This window comes from Gobio gobio (assembly GCF_949357685.1).
Source record: "Gobio gobio genome assembly, chromosome: 8".
Taxonomy (NCBI): domain Eukaryota; kingdom Metazoa; phylum Chordata; class Actinopteri; order Cypriniformes; family Gobionidae; genus Gobio; species Gobio gobio.
Window position 1 is genome coordinate 18,210,372 of NC_137114.1, and position 25,330 is coordinate 18,235,701.

The 25,330-nt window shown below is 39.9% G+C and overlaps 1 protein-coding gene across 1 annotated transcript; it reads right to left on the reverse strand.

Moving 5' to 3' along the window:
* Nucleotides 1-667: 667 nt before the first annotated feature.
* LOC307130313 (anoctamin-7-like) lies at nucleotides 668-15,633 on the reverse strand (the record flags this gene model as incomplete). The annotated part of the gene is made up of 17 exons (XM_079823281.1): nucleotides 668-1,135; nucleotides 2,435-2,649; nucleotides 3,952-4,106; nucleotides 4,206-4,303; nucleotides 4,503-4,557; nucleotides 4,627-4,738; nucleotides 4,819-4,917; nucleotides 6,976-7,046; nucleotides 8,108-8,139; nucleotides 8,241-8,372; nucleotides 8,615-8,706; nucleotides 9,424-9,589; nucleotides 10,017-10,074; nucleotides 11,491-11,627; nucleotides 11,711-11,818; nucleotides 15,064-15,321; nucleotides 15,502-15,633. 17 exons carry the CDS (start codon nucleotides 15,631-15,633, stop codon nucleotides 668-670), a joined length of 2,388 nt encoding a protein of 795 aa, XP_079679407.1.
* Nucleotides 15,634-25,330: the final 9,697 nt, after the last annotated feature.

Sequence of the window (25,330 nt, forward strand, 5' to 3'; positions counted from 1 at the left end):
CAGTCTCTTTAGATCCAGAACCATCATGGACCCAGTTGACCAGCTCTTGCATCTTAAGCAGCGTAACCTATCAATCGAGGAACATGTCCAGCGGTTTTGTGAGTTGTCATTTCAGGTACCGTTTGATGGAATTGCACTGAAGGACATTTTACGCTATGGACTTAACAAACCCATAAGTCATGGCTCCCTGGAGGGGAGATTATAACTACCCGTTACAGATTTATATGGATTACGCACTGATGCTGAGTGGCTCCCCTTTTACTGTAGGAGTGGTGGAAGACACACAACTTTGGGGGGGGGGGGGCTATTTGTCACCAGATCCTTGGGCAATGAAGCTGGGTTTATCCTTGTCCCAACCTGCTCCAGCCATCATGGCCGCCACGCCAGAGTCTCCAACCATAATGGCTATCACGCCTGATGCAAAAGGGTTTTGCTAAAGTGTTCTTTTGCCCAGTGTGGAGGACACACTACTGATGTCAGCAAGAGTGGCTGGCATCCAGGTGGTCTCAATGTTTCAGTGTCCTGGTGGCCCTAGATGTCCCACTGCCAGCAGCTGCACTTCCTGTAATGGCAGTTGCCATTTTGTTTTTTGGGCCGCACACATGCTCTCAGCTCTTCCAAAGGTACACAAGTCCACTCCAGCACATGAGTCCACTCCAGAGCCTTCTCAAGCTCCAGAGCTCAGTCCTGCGTAGGCTCCAGCCCGTGGGCTCCCTGCCTGTCCTGTCTTGACCACAGAGGTTACCCTTGAGTTCCCCGCCTGTCTTGTCTCAACTGATTCTAACCTCCCTGTGTTTTGTTTCAGCTTCATTGAAGTGTTCTCCTCCAGTTCTGTTTGCCCAGCCTTGGTGGACTGGGCATCTGATCTGCCGTGGTAGTTGTCTGCTTCACATGTTCCACTGTGTTGGCCTTCTACTCCACCAGATCTGCTGTGGTGGGTCCCAGCACCACCTGTCCCACTGTGGTGGTCATCAGTTCCATCTACTCTGCCCTGGCCAACTGCTCTGCTGTGGTGCTTATCTGCTCCAACATGGTGGTCTCCAGCACCGCTGAGATGGGCTTTAGTCCCACTAGCTCTGCCCTTGACACCTTCCCTGCCTACTCCGCCCTGGCCACTTGCTCTGCTGGCTCCTGCCTGGCTCCCAAATGTCTCGCAAATGCGGGAAATAAAGTCAGAATGGTGCGACATAAACTCACAATTCTGAGAAAGAAAGTCAGTCTGTCTTTCCTCAGAACTGGACTTTATAACTCGCCATTGCGAGCTTATGCCTCTCAATTCTGGGAAAAGAAGTCAGAACTGAGAGGAATTAGAATTGTGAGATAAAGTCACAATTATTATTTTGTTTTATTCTGTGGCAGAAACAGACTTCCATAAAGTATCTATGGAAGCTTGTTTCCACCAGAGTAAAACATTTTTAGATATTTGCAACTTTTTGTCTTAGAATTTCGACTTTATATCACACAATTCTAACTTTATAACATGCATTTGCAACTTTACAATTGTGTGTCGAAAAAAAAGGCAGAATTATGAGAAGTTGCAATTACCTTTTTTATTTTATTTTATTTTATTCAGTGGTGGAAACAAGCTTCCATAATTATCAGGAAAAAATGTATGTACAAAGTTTACAAACTGATGCTAGACTGTGAACCTCAAATATAATGATGAAACTCAGTCGTATGGCCAGAAGATGAAAGTAATCTTGTGTGTGCTGTCCTTTCTCATCCTTTTGCCAGGCAATCAGGAAAGCCTGGCAAAAGAATGCCTAAACAGGATATACAGCCTGTCTAATTAACATTAACATTAATTAGCATTAACATTATTTTGAGATTTTTGGATATCAAAAGCTGTAAATGAACTCACACTTCATTGTTGAGACTAAGAATGATATCAGAGTCAACCATAACAATGGCAGACACACCATAAGGCCGATCCGGGAAATGTGCCAATGATACATGGGGTGTGTCTTAATCAGCCCCCTCGTTCAGTAGTCAGGGCACTTATTAGGGATTCAGCCATTTTAAGGGCTGTCTCAATCGCAAAATCCTACCAGTGCACTTAAAGGGTTACTTCAGCGATTTAGCATTAAGCTTTGTATCAGTAGAAACCCGGTAGTATATTCGAATGATCGTGCCCCACGTCTTCTCAGTCTAGAAGGCACCAACTTCAAAAATAATTTCACATTTCTACTACAGAAATGACCCAATTTAAATACGCATTCATCTTTCCAGTGAAGTACCCCTTTAAATGTTCGCTCCCTAACAAGTCCCACAATGCACCATGAAAACCAAGGAGCATCGATGCTCACTATGTGATGTCACGCAGGTGGTGGAATACCTTCTTTTAATTAATCCGTTTGAGACAGAGAAATGCACCCTAGAAAAAGATAAAAGTGCTTGGCCCTGAATGATCACAATAAATTAAGACGACCCTTACATTACTAATGACAGCCAGGTAGGAGATGAACTGTAGAATGGTCAGCCAGATGCCAATGTCTTGTGCTCTTTCCACAACAGGCCTGCGGTACTCGCACACAAACTTCTGGGCATCGAGACAAACCTCCACCCAATTATTTATCAAGGCAAACAACGGCAAACAACAAGCCAAAGGACAGGCTGCTACGAAGATGGTGATGAAGTCAAACTGCAGAACTGACAAGATAAAGAAGTCCAAAATCAGCGTTTCATCTGAGCTAAACTGCAGTTGCCTCCAATTTGAAAGCCATGATGGTAATATATTGTGTTGTAAATATTATGCTTTTTCGGATATTCATTGTAGTGTGTAATATAAGCCTAGCTGTTTGTGAATGTAAAAGACCTACAAAGTTTCAAAGATCAAAGTCTGCGGTAAATTAAGTTATTTGTCTAAGAAAGAACTGATTCTGAACTGCCTGAAACGAGTCGTCAGTAATTCCAGTCTTACTTCCTGCATAATGTGAAAGCAAATCCACTTTGTAGCACATAAAAAAATGAGGACTTGTGCTCAAATTGAAGCAGTAAAACCGACACCATTGTTACTGTTTGTATCACCGTTTCATGTCTGACGTGCTGTAAGCGGTAGATCAATCACAACAGACTGGCCCATCCGAACTATCAGAGTAGAGTAGACCAATCACAATAGAGTGGACCATCGGACCAATCAGAGCAGAGTAGACTCTCAGAAAGGAGGGGTTTAGAGAGACTGAATCCTTGATTGAACCGTTTCAGACACTGTATGTATGCAATGTATTTTATGAGAAAAATGTTTTTTGACCTCTGATGCATGTAAACCTATTGTAGGAGACCCCCAAAACAAAATTACGAACCCAGAGATATTACAAATTAGCAAATACAATGACCGAGATTTACATGGCACAAACCAGTCTAAAGCGGTTATCAGAAGTGAATTTAGTAATCTGACAGGGGATTATTTCTGTTATCATAAAAGCTGAACTGTCAGAGCCAAAAAGTCATTGGATAAGGTCTATGACCCTAATAGAATGAAGATCTCTGAAACCAGGATACTCTTCACTGGACAACCAGTTTTTATAACGATTTGAACTGATAAACAGATATAATATTATGTTTCTTAGGCACTAAATCATCATATTAGAATGATTTCTGAAGGATCATGTGACACTGAAGACTGGAGTAATGATGCTGAAAGTTCAGCTTTGATCACAGGAAAAAAATTACATTTTAAAATATATTAAAATAGAAAACAGTTTTACTGTATTTTAAACTGTTAAGATTACAGTTTTACTGGATTTTGTAATATTATATAAATGCAGCCTTGGTGAGCATAAAAAGACTTTTAAAAACACTAATAACCCTAAGAACTAAGAACTCACTGACCCTATACGGGTCTCTTATGTGGTAGAAGTATCTTGTGTGTGTGTACTGATTAAATTAGATCATATTTGTGCATCTAAAATTCCATCTATAATAGATAATTCAACAGACATGAGGTCTCACCCATTTCTAGATACTCATCGAACAGCCCCTCACACACTAGCAGATGATAGTTTGTTTCCCATGGATTGATCTCGGGCTCTGTGTCAGGTTCATCAATCACCTCCTTACTGGGAGCTGGCTTCAGCTTCCTCCTGTGCCACCATGTCTTTAATTTACTGTTGGAAAGAGAAGGAGAAATCTTAGGCCTATACTAAAATACACTACAATGAGTAAACAAACTCTTTAAGAAGATGAATTGAACATAAAAGGCCTACGGCAAGACAAACTCCTGGATGTTGCTGATGACCTGTGTGCCGACCATGATGACTAATAGCTCTTGAGCTAGTTCAATGAGACATCCAGAGGAGCCACACTACATAAAACAAGGACACAGCCAAGTTACACACATGTATTAATGAGATATTCCTATTTCGGATTTTGCATATTTTTCCACAATTCTTGATTGAGGGGGAAATACTGTGGAATTGTGTATTGTGGCTGAGTGTTAATTTTACAAGAAAGGAGCGCAATTAGGTCGAAGATTTGCTTTTTGCAACAATGTAAACACTCACATCCTCATTTCGGATTCCTAGGAGTGTGTTATAGTTTCCAGGGTATCCAACAAACCTGTAGAACAGATCAAATATTAGATGAATAGTGAATCTTCATATTCATTCATTCTTACTGCATACCCACCTTCCCTTGAAAAACGCAATGTAAACAGGAGATGAGTAGAAGTTGACAAACTGGAAGATGAAAACCTTGAGGATGAACGTGTCCTCATATTTGGTTTGGGTGCAGTGCATTTCTAATAGAAGAAATTGGAGGATACTTTGTTGTTGCATAAAGAAATACCCAAATAGTATGTGTAGATATGAAATAGCTTACCGCATCGTGTCAGAATTTGGGCCAGGTAAGTATAGAGCCGTAACAACAACAGAATAACCAGCAAATTTAAAGGGGTGGTAAAACACATTCTTTCGAAGGCTTGATTGTGTTTGTGGGGTGCACTGTAACATGTGTTCATACTTAGTTTTTAAAAAATTGCATTATTTTTCATATATTTGACCTTTATTCTACACTGCTCCGTCCCTCCTTGTAAAAACGGTCTGATGGTTTCCGGGCTGTATGAAGCCAGTCCCTCAAAAATACGCAATGGGCTCAGATTGGTTAGCTGGCCCAGTGTGTTGTGATTCGCTAACCGCCTAGTGCACGTTTGTCGGAAACGTCACACCCCTTACCTTTACCGGTAGACTGTGCTCTTGTTAGTATTAGAAACAATGGCGTCAATAAAAACCATACCAATCTGAGCCCGAATCAGAACATTTTAGTGAAGATGATCGAGCAGAACCTGTTCAGTCCTCAAGAGTAAAGACTGCGGATCTATAGTGATCGCTACTGAATGGCACTGTTACTTTTGTATTTTTAGAACGATTATAGCCAAATATCTGTCGCAAGAACTATTAACCCAAAACGAACACTAAACATTGGATTTGCTATAGTAGCCCAATCAAACACAGAACCATGTTTAGCATGCCTGTAGATAAATAATACATAAAAGCTCTAATCAAAGAATAATTTACACTAATGTCAAGTTCGCTGTTGAGATTTTAACGTTAGGTGTTTGTAACGTTAGGTGTTCGTCGGATAACGTTAAGTATGAATGAGCTTTTAACAGACTGGTTTGCAGAATAGCGTTGTCATCTGTTTACTTCCTTGCTACAAGGTACAATTAACAATATGAACTATTACAGGAAAACACATAGACGAAAAATGAATTATACTTACAGGTTGTGGCCCTTAAACAGCTTCTGTTTTTAAATCCAGCTTTCAGGACAAGCCGTTGTGCGAATCCTTCATTGAACTCGCGAAGATTGTGGAAGCTTTCCTCTGTGAAATGTGCAGCGGGAGCCGCGCGCATCCGTCGTGCATCCACACACTGGTAGTGTTCGTCTCGCGCAGCTGAACCGTGGCTCGAGAATTGCAAATACAGACGAATATTGTCCATTATGTCACATTTTCCAGTCTTCTCCTCCGACCCCTGTCTGTCTGTCCGTGCTTTGATTTATGATGGGCAGCATATATCTGCTGCAAATGCGACCTGTTCCCCGCTGTCTCATACACACATGCATATAACATGGTGTATGTTAAACGCACTGCAACTCACCCCCATTCCTAGGAAGGCTGAACAAAGCAAGTACCCCAGACCTGCAATCCGGATGAAAATAACAGCGTTTTGTCGGCATTGCGGCAACAACACTCCAGCCTACTAACCACAACAACGCAGCGATACAAAATACCCCCCCCCCTTATTTAATATTCTCGGAGGAGGGGTTTATGTAAATATTGGGGCTGGTGATGTCAGCAACCCTAGAGGAATGTGTAGTCCCTAGCGGCCGTTTGCTGTAGTCCTTAGAAATTGATTTATTTAAAAGCAAATATAATTGCTTTAAACTTTGAACGTTGTAACTCAAGCAGCAACATTACACGCTAGCTAGTGTTAGAATAGTGAAATCGTGGTTTACCACCCCTTTAACATAGTACCAGTAAGGCTTGTACCATGCCGTACCATGAGTGCAGCGGCACAATGATATTACACAGCGCCTGGAAATAGGCTATAGCTATTGAGCAGTAGGCTAGCTGGAGCCGTTTATCTCCAGTCTTTGTGCTAAGCTAGGCTAGCGGTGGGTGCGTCAGACAGAGTTATAGCATGCACAGAGATGAGAATGGTATGTATGCCCTTATCTAACTCCGGGGGATACGGTGCATAAGCTAAAGTCCCAAAAAGTCGGTGTGTTCCTTTAAATATTTTAACTGCAATGAACATCCAATTAAGTGTCTGGAAACATTAAATTCAGTGAGAATTGAGTATATTTCTATACTTATCAAGTGTACTTCTTTTTCACAAGGGCTTGCTAATGTAAATGTATGCAAATGTATCTGATCAAAGAGATTTTAAAACCAGTCTCAGCAACAATCACTTGATAGTCTTTAATCAATATGAAGATAATATGGTCAGGAATCAGAAAAGGAATAGAAAGAAACTTACTGAAAAAATTAAGAAGGCATTCTGAGATCTGTAGATAATGATGCTTAAGATGGACCGATACAGGATGGTGCCCATTAGGCAGTGTTGGGCACGTTACTTTAAAAAAGTAATTAGTTATAGTTACTAGTTACTTCTGACAAATAGTAACTGAGTTAGTAACTGAGTTACATCATTATAAAAGTAACTAATTACCAGGGAAAGTAATTACTGCGTTACTTTTTTTTCAAATATGTCAAATAACTTGGATGCCCCCAATATTAGATATGTTAAATGAATGAATTGGACACTAAATAGAATAAATTATTATTATAAAACATTGCACATTAATGTACACTATTGTAATGTTGCTGTGGGACAATGTAAGAGACACCTATCAAATTCAATATATTATTGTAAATATTATCAGTAGGCCTACTATAGTGTAAATATTGTGTAAATATTTTCAGTACTATACTTTCCTTTGGTAGTGGAGCTCACGTTATCACCTGGGTTTTTAGCCACTATTTTATATTTTAAATTATAATTTTGTGGCATATGATGATGTGAGGCGCTTCAGAATTACTTGCCACCGCCGTGGAGAGACTCTTTCTTCCTGGGCATAAGTTGCATGTTACATAAATATTCTCACCTTTCACCTCAACGAGGGAAAAGTAGCGCTTATACTTCCAGTTTGCGAAAGCTACCTTTGAAGTCGTTGGACTGCCATCGCTGAATGTGCGTATGCGTGTGCGTCATTAGTGTGTGTGTGTGTGTGTGTGTGTGTGTGTGTTTGAACCATAGACCGTGAAAAAAATAGGTGTGACCTCAACCTATCAACTTCAACCTTGTCTCCCACCCACCAATCATCATCAGTTGTGTGCACCACCGCACCCACCCCCAACACGCATGGCTGGTGCGCGCGTAAACACACACACACACACGTTGCAGGTCCGGCTGACAGAGAGCCTGTTCGGATGAAAAGCGCTTCAGTGAGCTCAATTATAGTAACGCGACTAACGCCGCATTTTTTCCCCTCAGTAACGCTAACGGCGTTGTAACGGGAGGAACAGTAATTCGTTTGATTACTCGTTACTGAAAAAAATAATTCCGTTAGTAACGCCGTTTATCTGTAACGCCGTTATTCCCAACACTGCCATTAGGAATATTAAAACCATGGCAATCTGCAAGCACCAAGAAGAAATTCAACCAGGAGGATTTTGAAATTTAGTTGGCATTGTTGAAGATTTATCAACAGATGTGAGATGGAAATCCATTGACTAACCATTAGAATGATGACCATGTTGCCGATTACAGTACGACTCATTCGTTGAGTCTCTGGAAAATAGGACTCCTCCGCTCCAGTCACAGGATTACGAACCGTCATGGGGGTCAATGCGGTAAATTCTGTTCTGGTCTTCATGTCAGAATGGAAATAATATGGAAAGCAATGGAGGCAAAGCATTATATTGTTGTTATTCTATTAGCTAAAACATTTGTTGCATTGCTCAAGCCTGAAGACTAGTACATATTAAAGGTTTGGACTTAATCACCTCTATTTCTTCAAACAAGTATTTTGAGTACAACATGTGATAGCTATTTCACAGCGAATGTGAAAATGCAATAAATGATTTTTAAAAAACCTTGTAGAAATGTCACCTTATAAGTATAGCAGATGCTGGAGAGGTTCCAGTAGCTGCAGATGTTGCATAGTGGACACATGACAAAGGTGTCTCCGATGGAGCACAGCTCTTTTCTGCAGAAAAGATATCAGCACAGACGACAGCAACTTCCAAATCCTGTGTTTTACTAACCCTCATTTACAAAGCAGCCCAGTGTACAATGATTCACACAAACATGTTCTGAAAACATTAAGTAAATGTGATGGAAGGACCTAAATAGGACCAACAAATAACATTCTAGGTTGGTCCCCTAAAGGTCCTGCAAACGTTACGGGAATGTAGTGTAGAGACCACTGCACTGAACAAGATATGTTGCAGCACAGTCCCGAATTAAACATCCCCATTTGACTAACAGGGATCAGTATGGGAACGTCCTTTTAATGTCCCAAATATCATCTTTGTAATGTTGCTCTGTGGCCATAGAATAACCAAAAACAGAACTTCCTTCTAAAGTCATATCAGGAATGTTATAATATGACCAACAGAGGACCATGTGGGAACGTTCTGTTAACATCCCTAACGTCCTCTTTGTAATGTTCTTATGTGACCATAGAATAACCAATATGGGACATCCCCCTAAAGTCATATCAGGAACCTTGAACTGCAGCACTTTTTCATAACCAAAAGAGGACGTTTTAGGAACGTCCCTAATGTTCTATAAAGGTTCAGGATTTTCGTCACCTTTAAAGAACATTTAGGGAACATCACGCAAGGTCGTGAGAACGTCCCCTTCTACGTGGGAATGAGCAATACATTTTTTACTACTAAATGTAGGTTCAGTCATACCCAGCCATGCAAAGTAGAGCGCTATCTTTTCGCCAAAGTATTTGCAAATGTGATCCAGAGGTTGGTACTTCATCCAGCAAGCCCAGCAAGCCCAGTAGTGATGAAGAATCTGTCTCATGTTGAGGGACTGTGGATCTACTGGAGTCTTCGGCATCTCAAATGGACCCTAATGAGAAGAACACAAATCATCGCCTGTTCCAAATCAACATACAATTTTGCTTGCAAACCCATTTTGCTTTCGAAATGTGACACATTTCCATTAACTGGATTGTGAAAAGTGGGAATTATGTGGAAAAATAAGACGTTGCTTGGTGTCAGACAAAAAAGGAAAGTTATTTCACGTAGATTAAGTTGTTTGATTTTGAATAAACATTATAAAGATAAACATATTTTTGTGGAATGGTGCAGAACATGCATTAAGAATGTAAGTAAAGTCCAATTTGATTTCATGTTGACTTTACGTATCACAGCATGCATATGCAAAAAGGAGAAATATGCAGATAAGAAGTGTGTTTGTTAAGGTAATGTAAGGTAAAGGTAATCGCATTAATTCGCCAAACAAACATTTTCAAGAACAAACTCTTAAAATTCACTATCTGGTGCCTCTGTGTGGTCTTGAAAAAAGTGTCCTTGTTTTCATTACCAAGAAACCTAAAAGCAGCATTAAAGATTAAAAGTAAACACACACACTTTTCATAACAGTGTAGTATGCTATATGCTCATCACATACACTTGATTCGTAATGATGCACGATAAAAATATTAAATTCACATGTGATATTTACACGAGACATCACGTTTCATGTGTAAGCTCTTCTCTGAGACTGTTCTCTCCTTGGTAAACAAGTAATCTTTTGAAAAAACTTCATAAGTCCAAAATTGTTGGTTGTGGTGAAAATGACACTACAACTGAGGCACAGTTGTGAAAAAAATTTAATCACTCAGTAAATACTGTAATACTGTAAATAGTATTATATCAATCTTTGTTTAGATCATCCTAACTTTAAAAATGTATTATAATATACAGTATATTTTATTATATTAGCATTATTTGTTATTAAATATTAACAGTTTTAATATGTTGTTTGTAAGTGTGTGTAAGTATGTGAGTGAATGTATGGGACAGACCGTCCGTTTGACTCAGCAAGCACTTTGCATAAGTGTGTATTGGGAGTGTGTGATGTGTTTGTCTTTAAGGAGGTGCTGACTCCATGCAAACACTGAAGTGCATGGACTATAGGTTACATGACAGGCTCAGATCCTCTTTGTTAAGCACACAGGGTTTGAATACAGGTTTACAGTACACTATTTTTTTTTTTTTTAACTCCCTTCCTTCACAAACCACCAACTTGTTAAACTGTGTGAGGTTCTATAAGTAGACCTGTCAATAGCTTTGCTTCCATCCATGTATTTTTTAGCAAATGCTGGGATATTACTTAAATAAACACTGGATGGAAACGGCAAGATGCACATAAAATCATATTTACTGTATTATGTAGAGGGGAAAGGGGGTTTGGGGCATCATCAGCCACAAATAATGGATAAGGGAAATGGATAAAATCTTAAAATGTGCTGGGGTAACACATTATCAAAAATCTTTTTTAATGCAACAAATAAAGTAACGCATTGATAATTTACATATTAATATTTGAATTGTTACTTTTTTTGAAAAAGATTTGAAAAAAATGAATTAATTAATGATATATTAATAATATTAATAAAAAAATGTAATCTACCAAATTAAAATTATCTCTCTTCTCCATAATATTTAGCCACTTAGACATGCGTTACTGCATAAAACACTTGCGAAAAAGAACGTATCAGTAAATAAAAACACCTGCAAGCCCTGGAGAGAGAGAGCATTAAGCCAGGCGAGAAAAGGTAACACAAAAGTAATGTAAAACATTGATTTCCATAAAAAAAAATATAAAAAAAAAAAAAAAATGCTTTTTTAGGGACTAACTAAGTAACTCAACACTGTAGAAAAAAATTATTTAAAAAAAATTATAAAAAAACTATCCAGAAGAACCCCAAAAGAGTACTTTTTTGGATCATTATGGATCAGTACCTCTCTAGTTTATTGGTGCGAAACTGGCAGGTGTAGTAGTTTGGTGGAAGGTTAGGCACCTCTTGTGCCATTATGTTTGGGATGTGTAGTTTTTCTAGGATGTTCTCAGACCAGTTTGATATTGGAGTTGTCACAACCTGAAATCACCCAAGAGAGAAGAACAGTAAAGATTTTTGAGTAAACGTATAATTTACTTTGTGATATAAAAGATCAGCTTTACCTGTAATGGCACTCGAATGCTGATCTCCTCAGCGTAATAACACAGAACATTCCAGGGTGTGCTCAGAAGGACATAAGTGGTCTTTGTTTTTCCCAGCACGACCTCTTTCTGAGACATTACAGAAGAAAGTGTACTTTTCTAAAGTGTGTATTTTCAGTTCAACATGGAGATATTTGGAAATATATCAGTTTTTTTTATCCTTACAATATAAATGAATGGTGTCAAAAGAGTTTTGAATCACAGCTTTGCTTATATGCATTGCAAAAACCTACAAATCACAATCATGGATTCTCCAGATTGCATAATTATATTATAATTGGACACTAAAGGTTTGGCTTGTCCGACTTCATGTAGCACTATGCAGGCCGATCGATGTCTGACTTGAAGCAGGGCATGCCGGTTAGAAATTTTATCCGATTTGAGATAAACATCACTGTGACATTTTGTAACTGGTGTTAATTATTTGACTTATGCGTTTTTTTCCTTCTATATTAGTTTCCTCCATTTACTGTTTATACTGTTTAAATTTTTCTGTTTTGTAAACAGAAGGGTTGGCCCCACTTTATATTAGGTGGCCTTATCTACTATGTACTTACATCAAAAAATAAGTACAATGTACTTACTGTGTTCATATTGTGTTGCAAAACACCTTTGCGGATATTGAGGTGGGATACGGGTAAAGTTAGGGACAGGTGTGGTGGTATGGGTAAGTTTAAGGGTAGGGTTAGGTGTAAGGGAAGTGTCAACAGTGTAATTACAAATGTAATTACAGAAATTAATTACAGATGTAATTACATGAAGGTATTTTTAAAAATGTAAGTACAATGTAAAAACATGTATGTACACAATAAGTGCAATATATCAAATGATTAATTAAAATGTTAGTACATAGTACTTAAGGCCACCTAATATAAAGTGGGTCCGAAGGGTTTAATGAACTTCCTAAAATTCTATTCCCATTATTGTTCATGAGTTATGAGAATATAACGTTAAAGTAGAGGAACTTTTCTTTGGGTGTTTGTTTGGGGAGGGAGCATCATCAGTGGAATACCTCCGGGGTTTTCCCTTGTGCGACAGACATATGATTGCTTCAGTCTACCTGTGCACGAGGCCGATGAGCACATGATCTCAGACTCAAAATCTCTGTTTGTACACGAGAGACTCTCTCTCGTGTACAAACAGAGATTTTCACGAAAAGAAGCAACAGTGCATGTGCTCATCGGCCTCGTGCACAGGTAGACTGAAGCAGAAAAAGAGATTTTGATTTTTGAAAAAACTTTATTACAAATATTAAAACATTGTCTAGACACACAAAGCCCCACCGTAACACCAAATCAGGTCAAAAGAAAGAAGAAGAAAGAAAGAGAGAGAGAGAGAGAGAGAGAGAGAGAGAGAGAGAGAGAGAGAGAGAGAGAGAGAGAGAGAGAGAGAGAGAGAGAAGCCGATGCCCCATTGATCAACTAATCTTTATCTGTAACATTGATCTCATCATTGGGTGGTTTTGTGTTCCTTGTGTGTGAGGTTGTCCGGTCCAGAAATGCTACATAATTTGGTGCCATGACCCGGATGCACCAGATCTGCTGCAGCTGATCATTGAGGTGTAACAATATGGGATCACAACACTTCTGATATCGACAGCCGAAGAATCTTCATCGTTGACATTTGGTGTTAGTGTCTGGACATTGACAGTAACTGAACTTAACTATCTTGCTTTGCAAACTAGGCGTGCTCACATTGGACTTTTTCCCTTATTGTGTTTCTGTCATCTCTGCTTGTAGAAGCGTACGATAACTGTGGTAAATTTTTCTTGTGTATGTTTTTTATTGTTATCATTTGCCATTTGTAATATGGCTGAAGGGAGATTGAATGAAGACCTGGTAACGCCACATATTAGCAGGGGTAGAGGGCTATTGGGGGTAGGTGTGCCTAAAGTCAGTAAACCACGCGTGTTGGCCTATGATTTTGTGACTGTTCCGACTATAGAGTCTTCCACTCCTGCCAATGCTAGTTGTGACAATGTTACACAGCAACTATGCGACCTCATTGGTGAGCTTGAAAGCCAGATAGGTGACTCCTTTGTCCCACGGTTGTTAACAAACCAGTCTGAGCAGCAGCCCTCTAGGGCAATGCCTCTGTCCCCGATTCTCGCTTTGTCCAAATTAAATATTTTCAATATAGTTTCTGGTAGTGCCAAAGAGTTTGTCCGATAACCACCTGTTCAGACCTTTATACCGGCGTGTTCCTCCAGTTCAGTATCAGAAACGGAGAAAAGTGCTCCCAGAGATGGAAGAGCAAGAGATTTTTCGAAACTCTAATAGTGAGTGGGCATCTCTGTTGGTCCTGGTATGGAAGAAAAGTGGTTATATTCACGTTTGCGTCGATTACCACTAGCTTACAGTTTTTTACAATGACTTTGGCACTTATTTCAGAACTTTGATGTCATTTTTCAAACTCTAGTCATTAAACGGTCATCACTTGTAACACAGGCTGTCTAATGTTCAAAACATTGCATTGTGCATTCATATCTTTAAAGAAATCTTGCACATGCACAATTTGTTGTTCAAAAAAACAAATTTATTGTGAAATACTATTGAAACGTTCATTTAGATCACCCATACACAAGCAACCGATAGTTTCACTGTTCGTACAATCATTAAATATTGCAATACAAAATAGGTGACACAAGTTGGCCAGGTTTCATTATGGTACTACATGTAAATACATCCCTGTAAAAGTACTGCAGTAGTAGAGAGAAAACTATAGACACAGTGGAATCATTGAAGAAAATCTGAAATATATTGATGAACAACTATACAGTACAATCACAACATAGGTTTATTTGAATCAAAGCAAAATAATTATCTACGAAATAGAACAGAAAAGACAGTACTGTAAAACATCAAATGCAGTGTTCCTCAACTTGCTTGCACTGTAAAAAGCAAAACATAGGAGTGATTACTGTAGGTACTTCTACATTTTCACCAACTCTTGTTTTGTGGATTTGGCCACAGGTTCATCTACATCACAATGGATGTTTTCATTGCCAAACATTCATTGAAAAAACCTTTGGGCATGGCGAATCCGGGCCTGACACTGGTCTGCTGTGATGTCATTCCATGCGTCATCCATGGCCAGGAGAAGAGTGACTTGTTCACGAGGGTACCTATCATAAACCTTTCATCTCCATTTGGAGAAATATTCCTCAACCAAAGGTTAAGGAAAGGAGAGTATGGAGGTAAATACAGGGTGGTAAATTGTGCATGGGCCTGAAACCATGGTTGCAACATATAAGCATGGTGGACCCTGACATTATCCCACACAATGACATAGGTCACGCCATCAGCTCTACAGACCTGATCAAGCTCATCAAGGAAGGTTACAAGAAGAGCTGCGTTATATGATCCAATACGAGGTCTGCGTCCCACCACACCATCTTCTGATATAGCCGCACACATGGTAATGTTGGCCCCACGTTGTCCAGGTACTTGGATGGTTGCCCGCTGGCCAATGAAATTCTGACCCATTCTCCTTGTCTTGTCCAAGTTAAAGCCTGTCTCATCCAAATATATGAATTTGTGATGGTTGTCATCAGCGTCCAGCTCCATCACCCTCTAAAAAAACATTTTGGATAGAGATTTACTGATTACTGTACAATGTAGAATGTTTAGGGAATTTTATTACTACAGCCGTCTTGAAACTGAACATACCTGAACATACCGTTCATTGGACACTCTTTGCTGTTACTGCCACTGTCTTGGTCCATGGCCTTGTCCTCTACCACGTTCCCTCACACCTCTCAAACGAGGCCCACGACCACCTCTCATAAGGGGTGCTTGTCCCCTGTCATTCCTTTGACCAACACGTCTTCCTCCCACCACTGCTGCTTGACCTCTATTGTGACCTGGATCACCTGCCGGCTCCATGTTACATGTAATGTTATCGCTATGTTGTTGCAAGTGGATCCCAATACATTTTTTATATACTCATTCCACAATGTGAACTCAATCATCAGTAACAAGTTGGCAGAATTGGACAAGCAAGTATAAGGGCCTGCAGCCATACAGTGCTGTACTGTCAATACTGTAAATAGTCTGAAAAGTGGTACAAGGGACCATAGAAACGGTGTCTGATAAAGAATGTTTATTCTCTTAAAGAATGATGATGAAATATTACATCCATAGATAATGTAGTCTAATTGGTTCATGCTCCACACTAATTGGTGACAATGAATCTGGTTATCTTGAAACTTTCATGATCTAAACATGGAATATTGTTTGTTTCCATACAATAGTAATGCAACAGTTACTTATCATTTTGAGCAGTTGTATCAGTTGATAGTTGGATCATTGTAATGAAGTGAATAGACACTCATCTGAAATGTAATGTGTGAATTGCCTTTTGAAATAGTAGTACTTTGATGTTAAGTTGTGTCATATTGAACAGGTGATTTTTGTTAAATGAACTAATGATCTTAGTTTTATGTGTATTGTATCAAAGCAATTGAAAAAAAGTGTTAGTGCATTTTGATCATTGGTTGTGAGTTTTGTGTCTAGAGTTTTGAAAATGACGTCAAGGTTCTGAAATTAGTGCCAAAGTGAAAGTAAAAAGGACCATCAAGGACGCTCACCCCTCACCTCACTAAGCAGACTGCTTGGTGACCAATGGCATAGGAGGACAAAAAGTTTACGGCCTTCACAACACTGATGGGTCTTTACGAGTTTAATCACTTACTGCAAGGGTTGTGCAATAGACCCGCTAGCTTCATGCGCCTGATGATGAATATCTTTGGCGATAAATATTTCTTGACGTTGCTTTGCTATCTGGATAACCTACTTGTGCCCCAGATCAGGGCATCAATAGACTCGGGATGGTGTTCAGTAGACTTAGAGAGCACAGGCAAAAGTGCCATTTCCTCTGGAGGACCGTGCGGTTTGGGCATGTTATTGACAGTTCAGTGGTAGCGACCGACCCAGACAAGGTCAGCCCTATCAGAGTGGAGACAGAGTCTGATTTGATGATGGAGTGTGGGGTACACCCATCCCAAAGGACTATTAAATTGTTCCTTGCAATGATGTTGTATTAACAGAGATTCATCCAAAATTGCTCCACTATCGCGAAACCCCTGTTTGCTTTGATAGCCACACTGAGGGGCAAGAAGCATCCAGAGAAGTGTACTGCTGCGTTCAGGGAGTTGAGACCTGGTGACTGGAAGGAAGAGCACAGTTGGGCCTTCCAGCAGCTAAAAGCTGCTCTGATGAATTCCGTTGTACTGACACATTCTGATTTCAGCCGCCCATTTGTTTTGTTTACTTACGTGTCCATGGATGGGTTGGGCGCTGTGTTGTCGAAGGTTGCAGAGGGTGAGACTAGAGCCCGGCCAATTGCTTTTGCTAGCAAGGCCCTTAAACATGCTCAGGCCAAGTATCCTGCTCACCGCTTAGAGTTCACAAGTTCACACTTACATACAATTTATGGAGAGTAATTTAAATGCGTATTTGGCGTGCTGTCCGGGGGGAGGGCTTCAAGCTTGGAATTTGGCCCGAACCCAGAGTACCCCCCCCCGTGTATGTAAGTGGTTGATGAATAAAAGTGTGGAGAAGGGGTGGTGGAGGGATGCTGGAAAAATGTCAATGAACAGAGGAAAGACTGCTGCGTCTATGTATGCCTCTTATTGTTGATTAGCTAAGTGCTCTCCACTTGTGTCAATTATCTGAACGTGCTTCTCCCGAACCTTGTTAATAAAACATAATTTATTGGCTTTATTGTGCATTGCTTGAGGAAGCGGAGCAGTTTGAGAAAGACAGTAAAGGATGCATTCAGACTTCGTGCTGGTATCCAGAGAGATTAAAGTCCTTCTTGTTCGCTTATCAGTGCTGAGGTGTCTGTGGTTTTAAAAGGGTCATGGTGACTGGGAAGCAGGAGTGGAATCGAGAGCAATCTCCTGGATGACCCAAGACACCCAGCAATGCCGCCTCTTGGGCAATGCCAGTTACCACTCCGCCAAGGTAGAACTATTCACCTGGCAAGACAAAGGTTATTTTGGGTCGAGATGGAGCACAGCGTTCGCAGTATGTTAAGTGTTGCAGCACTGTGTCATCAGTAAAACACTTGAACCCGGTAGAGCCCCGCTAGAGAGCGTGAAAACATCTAGTCCAATGGAGCTAGTATGTATTGATTTTTGGACTGCGGAAATCTCCAAAGGCCATAACGTGGACATGTTGGTCGTAACTAGTAATTTTTCCTGGATGGCTAATGCATCCTGTGTCATGACCAGTCGGCAAAGCAGGTAGCATGACAGTTGTGGAATCAATATTTTTGTGTTTACGGTTTCCCTGACAGGATCCACTCAGATCAAGGGTTTGATAGCCAACTGATCCAAGATTTGCTGCAGGTTACCAGAGTGAAAAAGTCCTGAACAAATGCTTACCATCCCATGGGCAATGGCCATGTTGAACAATTCAATAGAACTGCCACCATGGTCTAAAGAAAAGTAGTCATAACTGCTTCACACATTGACTTTTGCATACAATTGTACCTCGCACGCGTCCACTGGCTACGCTCCATTCTACCTAAGGTTTGGCACTGTTGAGAGACATTGTGACGTCGTTGATTACAACAAAATGTGAAAAGGTTGAAAGATGACCTGAAAGAGGCTCTGACTGTCGCTCAGAGGAACATTGACGCCAGTCAGCAATGTCAGACCGAGTTGTACAACTGAAAGACAAAGGGCTGTACCCTGGGTGAGTTGGTTGATCAAGTTCTCCTGGCCAACAAAGGTGAACGTGGGAAGAGAAAATTAGCAGACAGGTGGGAGTCGCATTGAACCCCCAGTGCCATTGAGTTGCATTGAACCCCCAGTGCCATATTTAGCGCATTTGTAACACCAAAACGGGCCAGGAGAAAACTGTTCATCAAATTTCATAGAATTTCCTGTTGCTTGAGTTGGGAGGTCCTGAATCACCTGAGGATAGTGGTGAATCTGTCCTTGGAAGCAGGAGTGCATCCCTGAATGATGTTGGTTCTGTGTCTGAGATGTGTCCTGTGTCTGAACGAGTTGCCAGTTGGATGGAAAGAATCACTTCTCAGGATCCTCAGCAGAGGTTGTCCTGCAGGTCTGATAATGCTGCATCATTGGATGTAGTCCCTGAGTCATTGGGACAGGAGCAATTGGCGTCAAAGGAGGATTGTACCAAAGAGAACAGAAATGTAGGCAGTCCAGATGAAGGACTGAGTTGTGATTCTCACAGTTCGCTCTGTGTCGCTCTGCCCCATCAAGGTTATTATAGTTTTGCATTTTTAAATGCGTTTTTATTTTAATATCGTTTTCAATTTTGCTATGCATTTTAGTTTAGTTTTAGTTAGTTTCATAAATTGTTTTGTAGTAGTTTTTATTTTGTGATCACATTTCTATTTAGTTTTTATATATTTAGTTTCAGTTTTAGTTTTAGTAATTATACAACCCCAAATCAGAAAAAGTTAGAACAGTGTGGAAAACGCAAATAAAAAAAAAAGAAGTGATTTCTAAATTTACTTTGACTTGTATTTCATTGCAGACAATATGAACACAAAATATTTCATGTTTTGTCTGGTCAACTTCATGTCATTTGTAAATATGCATCCTTTCCTGTCATTCAGACCTGCTACACATTTCAAAAAAAGTTGGGACAGGAGCAATTTAGGGCTAGTAAGGAGGTAAAATGGTTAAATAATGATGTGATTTGAAACAGGTGATGTCAACAGGTGATTGTAATTATGATTTGGTACAAAAGCAGCATCCAAGCAAGGTCTAATCCTTTAGGAGCAAAGATGGGCCGAGGATCGCCAGTTTGCCAACAAATTTGTGAGAAAATTATTGAAAAGTTTAAAAACAATGTTCCTCAAAGAAAGATAGGAAGAGATTTGGATATTTCACATTCAACAGTGCATAACATAATTAAAAGATTCAAGGAATCTGGAGGAATTTCAGTGTGTAAAGGACAAGGGCGCAAGCCTAAGCTGAACAACCGTGATCTCCGATCCCTCAGGCGGCACTGCATCAAGAATCGTCATTCATCTATAAGCATATCACCACATGGGCTCAGGACTACTTTGGCAAACCTTTGTCAAGTACCACAATACGTAGTTACATCCACAAATGCCAGTTAAAACTGTACTGTGCCAAAAGGAAGCCCTATGTTAACAGTGTCCAGAAGCGCCGTCGACTTCTCTGGCTCGGAGGCATCTGGGATGGACCATCACACAGTGGAAACGTGTACTGTGGTCAGATGAATCAGTATTTCAGGTATTTTTTGGGAGGAATGGACGCTGTGCTCCAGACCAAATAAGAAAAGGATCATCCAGACTGTTACCAGCAACAAGTCCAAAAGCCAGGGTCTGTCATGGTATGGGGTTGTGTCAGTTGGCAAAGGTAACTTGCACTTCTGTGAAGGCACCATTAATGCTGAAAAGTACATAGAGATTTTGGAGCATAATATGCTGCCTTCAAGAAGACATCTTTTCCAGGGACGTCCATGCATATTTCAACAAGACAATGCAAAACCACATTCTGCACACATTACAAAGTCCTGGCTGCGGAGGAAGAGGGTACGGGTACTTGACTGGCCTGCCTGCAGTCCCGACCTGTCTCCAAAAGAGAATGTGTGGCGCATTTTGAAGCGCAAAATGCGACAACGAAGACCTCGTACTGTTGCCCGCCTTAAGACTTGTTTGCAGGAAGAATGGGACAAAATTACACCTGAAACATTTCATCACTTGGTGTCCTCAGTCCCTAAACGTCTTTTAAGTGTTGTGAAAAGGAATGGCAACATTACAAAGTGGTAAATGCTTTACTATCCCAACTTTTTTTGAAATGTGTTGCAGGTCTGAATGACAGGAAAGGATGCATATTTACAAATGACATGAAGTTGACCAGACAAAACATGAAATATTTTGTGTTCATATTGTCTGCAATGAAATACAAGTCAAAGTAAATTTAGAAATCACTTTTTTTTTTATTTGCGTTTTCCACACTGTCCCAACTTTTTCTGATTTGGGGTTGTAGTTTAGCAGTTACCAGAACGAAGTGTAGACCAAAGCAATATTTTTAATTTCAGCAAAGTTGAATGCTTGCACAGATTAGAGTTAACTCTTAAGAAGACATCTTAATAATAAAACTAAAATAATGGTCTGAGATTGAACAAAGCACCAAATACACTCACATAAAGGATTATTAGGAACACCTGTTCAATTTCTCATTAATGCAATTATCTAATCAACCAATCACATGGCAGTTGCTTCAATGCATTTAGGGACAATTAGACAAGACAATCTCCTGAACTCCAAACTAAATGTCAGAATGGGAAAGAAAAATGATTTAAGCTACTTTGAGCGTGGCATGGTTGTTGGTGCCAGACAGGCCGGTCTGAATATTTCACAATCTGCTCAGTTACTGGTATTTTCACGCACAACCATTTCTAGGGTTTACAAAGAATGGTGTGAAAAGGGAAAAACATCCAGTATGCAGCAGTCCTGTGGGCAAAAATGCCTCGTTGATGCTAGAGGTCAGAGGAGAATGGGCCGACTGATTCAAGCTGATAGAAGAGCACCTTTCACTGAAATAACCACTCGTTACAACCAAGGTATGCAGCAAAGCATTTGTGAAGCCACAACATGCACAACCTTGAGGCGGATGGGCTACAACAGCAGAAGACCCCACCGGGTACCACTCATCTCCACTACAAATAGGAAAAAGAGGCTACAATTTGCACGAGCCCACCAAAATTGGACAGTTGAAGACTGGAAAAATGTTGCCTGGTCTGATGTGTCTCGATTTCTGTTCTGTCAGATGGTAGAGTCAGAATTTGGCGTAAACAGAATGAGAACATGTATCCATCATGCCTTGTTACCACTGTGCAGGCTGGTGGTGGTGGTGTAATGGTGTGGGGGATGTTTTCTTGGCACACTTTAGGCCCCTTAGTGCCAATTGGGTATTGTTTAAATGCCACGGCCTACCTGAGCATTGTTTCTAACCATGTCCATCCCTTTATGACCACCATGTACTCATCCTCTGATGGCTACTTCCAGCAAGATAATGCACCATGTCACAAAGCTTGAATCATTTCAAATTGGTTTCTTGAACATGACAATGAGTTCACTGTACTAAAATGGCCCCCACAGTCACCAGATCTCAACCCAATAGAGCATCTTTGGGATGTGGTGTAACGGGAGCTTCGTGCCCTGGATGTGCATCCCACAAATCTCCATCAACTGCAAGATGCTATCCTATCAATATGGGCCAACATTTCTAAAGAATGCTTTCAGCAGCTTGTTGAATCAATACCACGTAGAATTAAGGCAGTTCTGAAGGCGGAAGGGGGTCAAATACAGTATTAGTATGGTGTTCCTAATAATCCTTTAGGTGAGTGTAAATGCAACTTAAAAATATAAAAGTAAAAATTATGAAAATTCCAGACAAACTCATTCATATTACAGTTTTTACAATCACTTTGGCACTGATTTCAGAACATTGACATCATTTTTCAAAACTCTAGACACAAAACTCACAACCAATGATCAAAATGCAAATTTTTCAATTGCTTGGGTACAATACACATAAAACTAAGATCATTTGTTCATTTAACAAAAATCACCTGTTCAATATGACACAACTTAACATCAAAGTACTACTATTTCAAAAGGCAATTCACACATTAAATTTCAGATGAGTGTCTATTCACTTCATTACAATGAATCCAACTATCAACTGATACAATTGCTCAAAATGATAACTGTTACATTACTCTTGTATGGAAACAAACAATATTCCATGTTTAGATCATGAAAGTTTAAAAAGTTGAAAGTTTAGAGATAACTAGATTCATTGTCACCAATTAGTGTGGAGCATGAACCAATTAGACTACATTATCTATGGATGTAATATTTCATCATCATTCTTTACGTATCAGACACCGTTTCCACCTTTTCAAATGTACCACCTTTTCAAACTATTTACAGTATTGACAGTACTGCACTGTATGGATGCAGGCCCTTGTAATTGATGCAACCAAACCTCAGAAGGTCAACCGTGGCCTCAATAATCAGAACTTTCCGCAATGAGAATAAACATTATCTCAAATGTCAAATGACCGTATACCAATGTGTATCACAGAGTAGGTGATGTGACCAAGTGTCGTCTTACTGTAATGTTCCCAGTAGAATTGAGACTAGGCCAAATAGGGGAGGCAGAGGCAAAATTCTGACTGACCAACAAGAGCAGGCTGTGGTCCAATTGGTTCGGGCCAGAAATTATATTTGTTTACAGAAATTCGCCAGCATATTTTGGACAATGAAGACATGTTTAACAATTTTTAACAAAGTTTGCAGACTATTGCACGCATGCTGAAAAGGCACCATGTGTCTTTAAAACAACCATACCGTGTGCCTTTTGAAAGAAATGCAGACAGAGTGAAGCAAATGAGGACTGAGTGTGTTCAGGTATGTTCAGTTTCATCAGCTGGACACTGATGACAACCATCACAAATTCATATATTTGGATGAGGAAGGCTTTAACTTGGTCAAGACAAGGAGGAGAGTTTGGAATTTCATTGGCCAGCGGGCAACCATTCAAGTACCTGGACAATGTGGAGTACCTGGACAATGTGGAGTACCTGGACAATGTGGAGTACCTGGACAATGAGGGGCCAACATTGTGTGCGGCTATATCAGAAGATGGTGTGGTGGGACGCAGACCTCGTATTGGATCATATAATGCAGCTCTTCTTGTAACCTTCCTTGATGAGCTTGTTCAGGTCTTTAGTGCTGATGGCGTGACCTATGTCATTGTGTGAGATAATGTCAGGGTCCACCATGCTTATATGGCACAAGCATGGTCCCAGGCCCATTTACCACCCTGTATTTACCCCCATACTCTCCTTTCCTTAACCCGATTGAGGATTTTTTTCTCCACATGGAGATGGAAGGTTTATTATAGGCACCCTCATGAGCAAGTCACTCTTCTCCAGGCCATGGATGACGCATGGAATGACATCACAGCAGACCAGTGTCAGGCCTGGATTCGCCATGCCCGAAGGTTTTTTCTAAGATGTTTGTCTAATGAAAACATCCATTGTGATGTAGATGAACCTGTGGCCAAATCCACAAGACTGAGTTGATAAAAATGTAGAAGTACAGTAATCGCTCCTATGTTTGCTTTTTACAGTACAAACAAGCAAGTTGAGGAACACTGCATTTGATGTTTTACAGTACAGTCTTTTATTTTCTATTTTGTAGCTAATTATTTTGCTTTGATTCAAATAAATCTATGTTGTGATTGTACTGTATTGTTTTCCATCAATATATTTCAGATTTTCTTCAATGATTCCACTGTGTCTGTAGTTTTCTCTCTACTACTGCAGTACTTTTACAGGGATGTATTTACATGTAGTAACATAATGGAACATGTATCACCTATTTTGTACTACAATATTTAATGATTGTACGAACAATGGCACAGTGTTTGTGGGTGATCTAAATGAATGTTTCAATGGTATTTCACAATAAATTTGTTTTTTGAAACATTAAAGATGTGAATGCACAATGCAAGGTTTTGGACAGCCTGTGTTACAAGTGATGACCGTTTTGAGGTTCTGAAATTAGTGCCAAAGTGATTGTAAAAAACTGTAAAGATGAGCTAGTCATCTGACTACAGCCAACACTACCTGCTGTGAAGCCAGTTTGATTAAATAAGCGTGCGTGTGCTGTGATTCCCTTAGTGGGGAAATGTCTCCACATGGATAGTAATATTATTATTAGTAGTAAATTATTTGTAATAACATGTGTATTTGTTTTATTTCAGTTTACGAAAATGTTTTTTGACCAATAGTTTTAGTCTTAGTTTCAGTTTTCGTTTACGAAAATAACCTTGTGCCCCATACCTACTCTGACTGGCTCAATTGTCTTTCATAGACATACATGATAGGAAATAGGCTTGTTTGACTTCATGCAGCCCTGCGCAGACTGATCAGCAGCTGACCTGAAGCAGTGCATGCCAGTTAGAAATTTTGTCCGACTTGAGACAGCATTGATACCACGTCACTGACGTATGGCATCAAAGTATTATAGGTTTATGCTGAGCTTTATTCTTTTCCAAACAGATGCTGTATTAAGCGGTGTAATGTATTAATGAAAATGTCTGTGATTATGAAACATCTGTTTATTTGACAAATATTGTATTTATTTAACTTCAGCTGTGATAATGTATACAAACATAGCACGGACAGGGCGTCACTACGGGAAGCAGAAAGTGTCTGACTTCATGTCACCGTTTTCAGCTGCAACCAATGTCGAACACACCTAATGTGTTCATAGTCGTGTAGGACGGAGTATGTCGTTTATCTCACAATGTAATTGAAATTATTGGGCTAACACATGAACAACGCTAGTTACTTTTTCACATTTATTTGACTGACAGCTCTCCTGTCCCCATGTTGAGAGAAATCATGAGTAAGTGCAGAGGCGTTGTGTGTAAACATGATGGTTATTGTTGTTCTAGACTAAATGTGAGAATTTATTAATCTCACTCCTCAAAATGAATATAGTCAGTCAAATGCAAAATCAAAATACTATGCAAACCTCTAATAATTA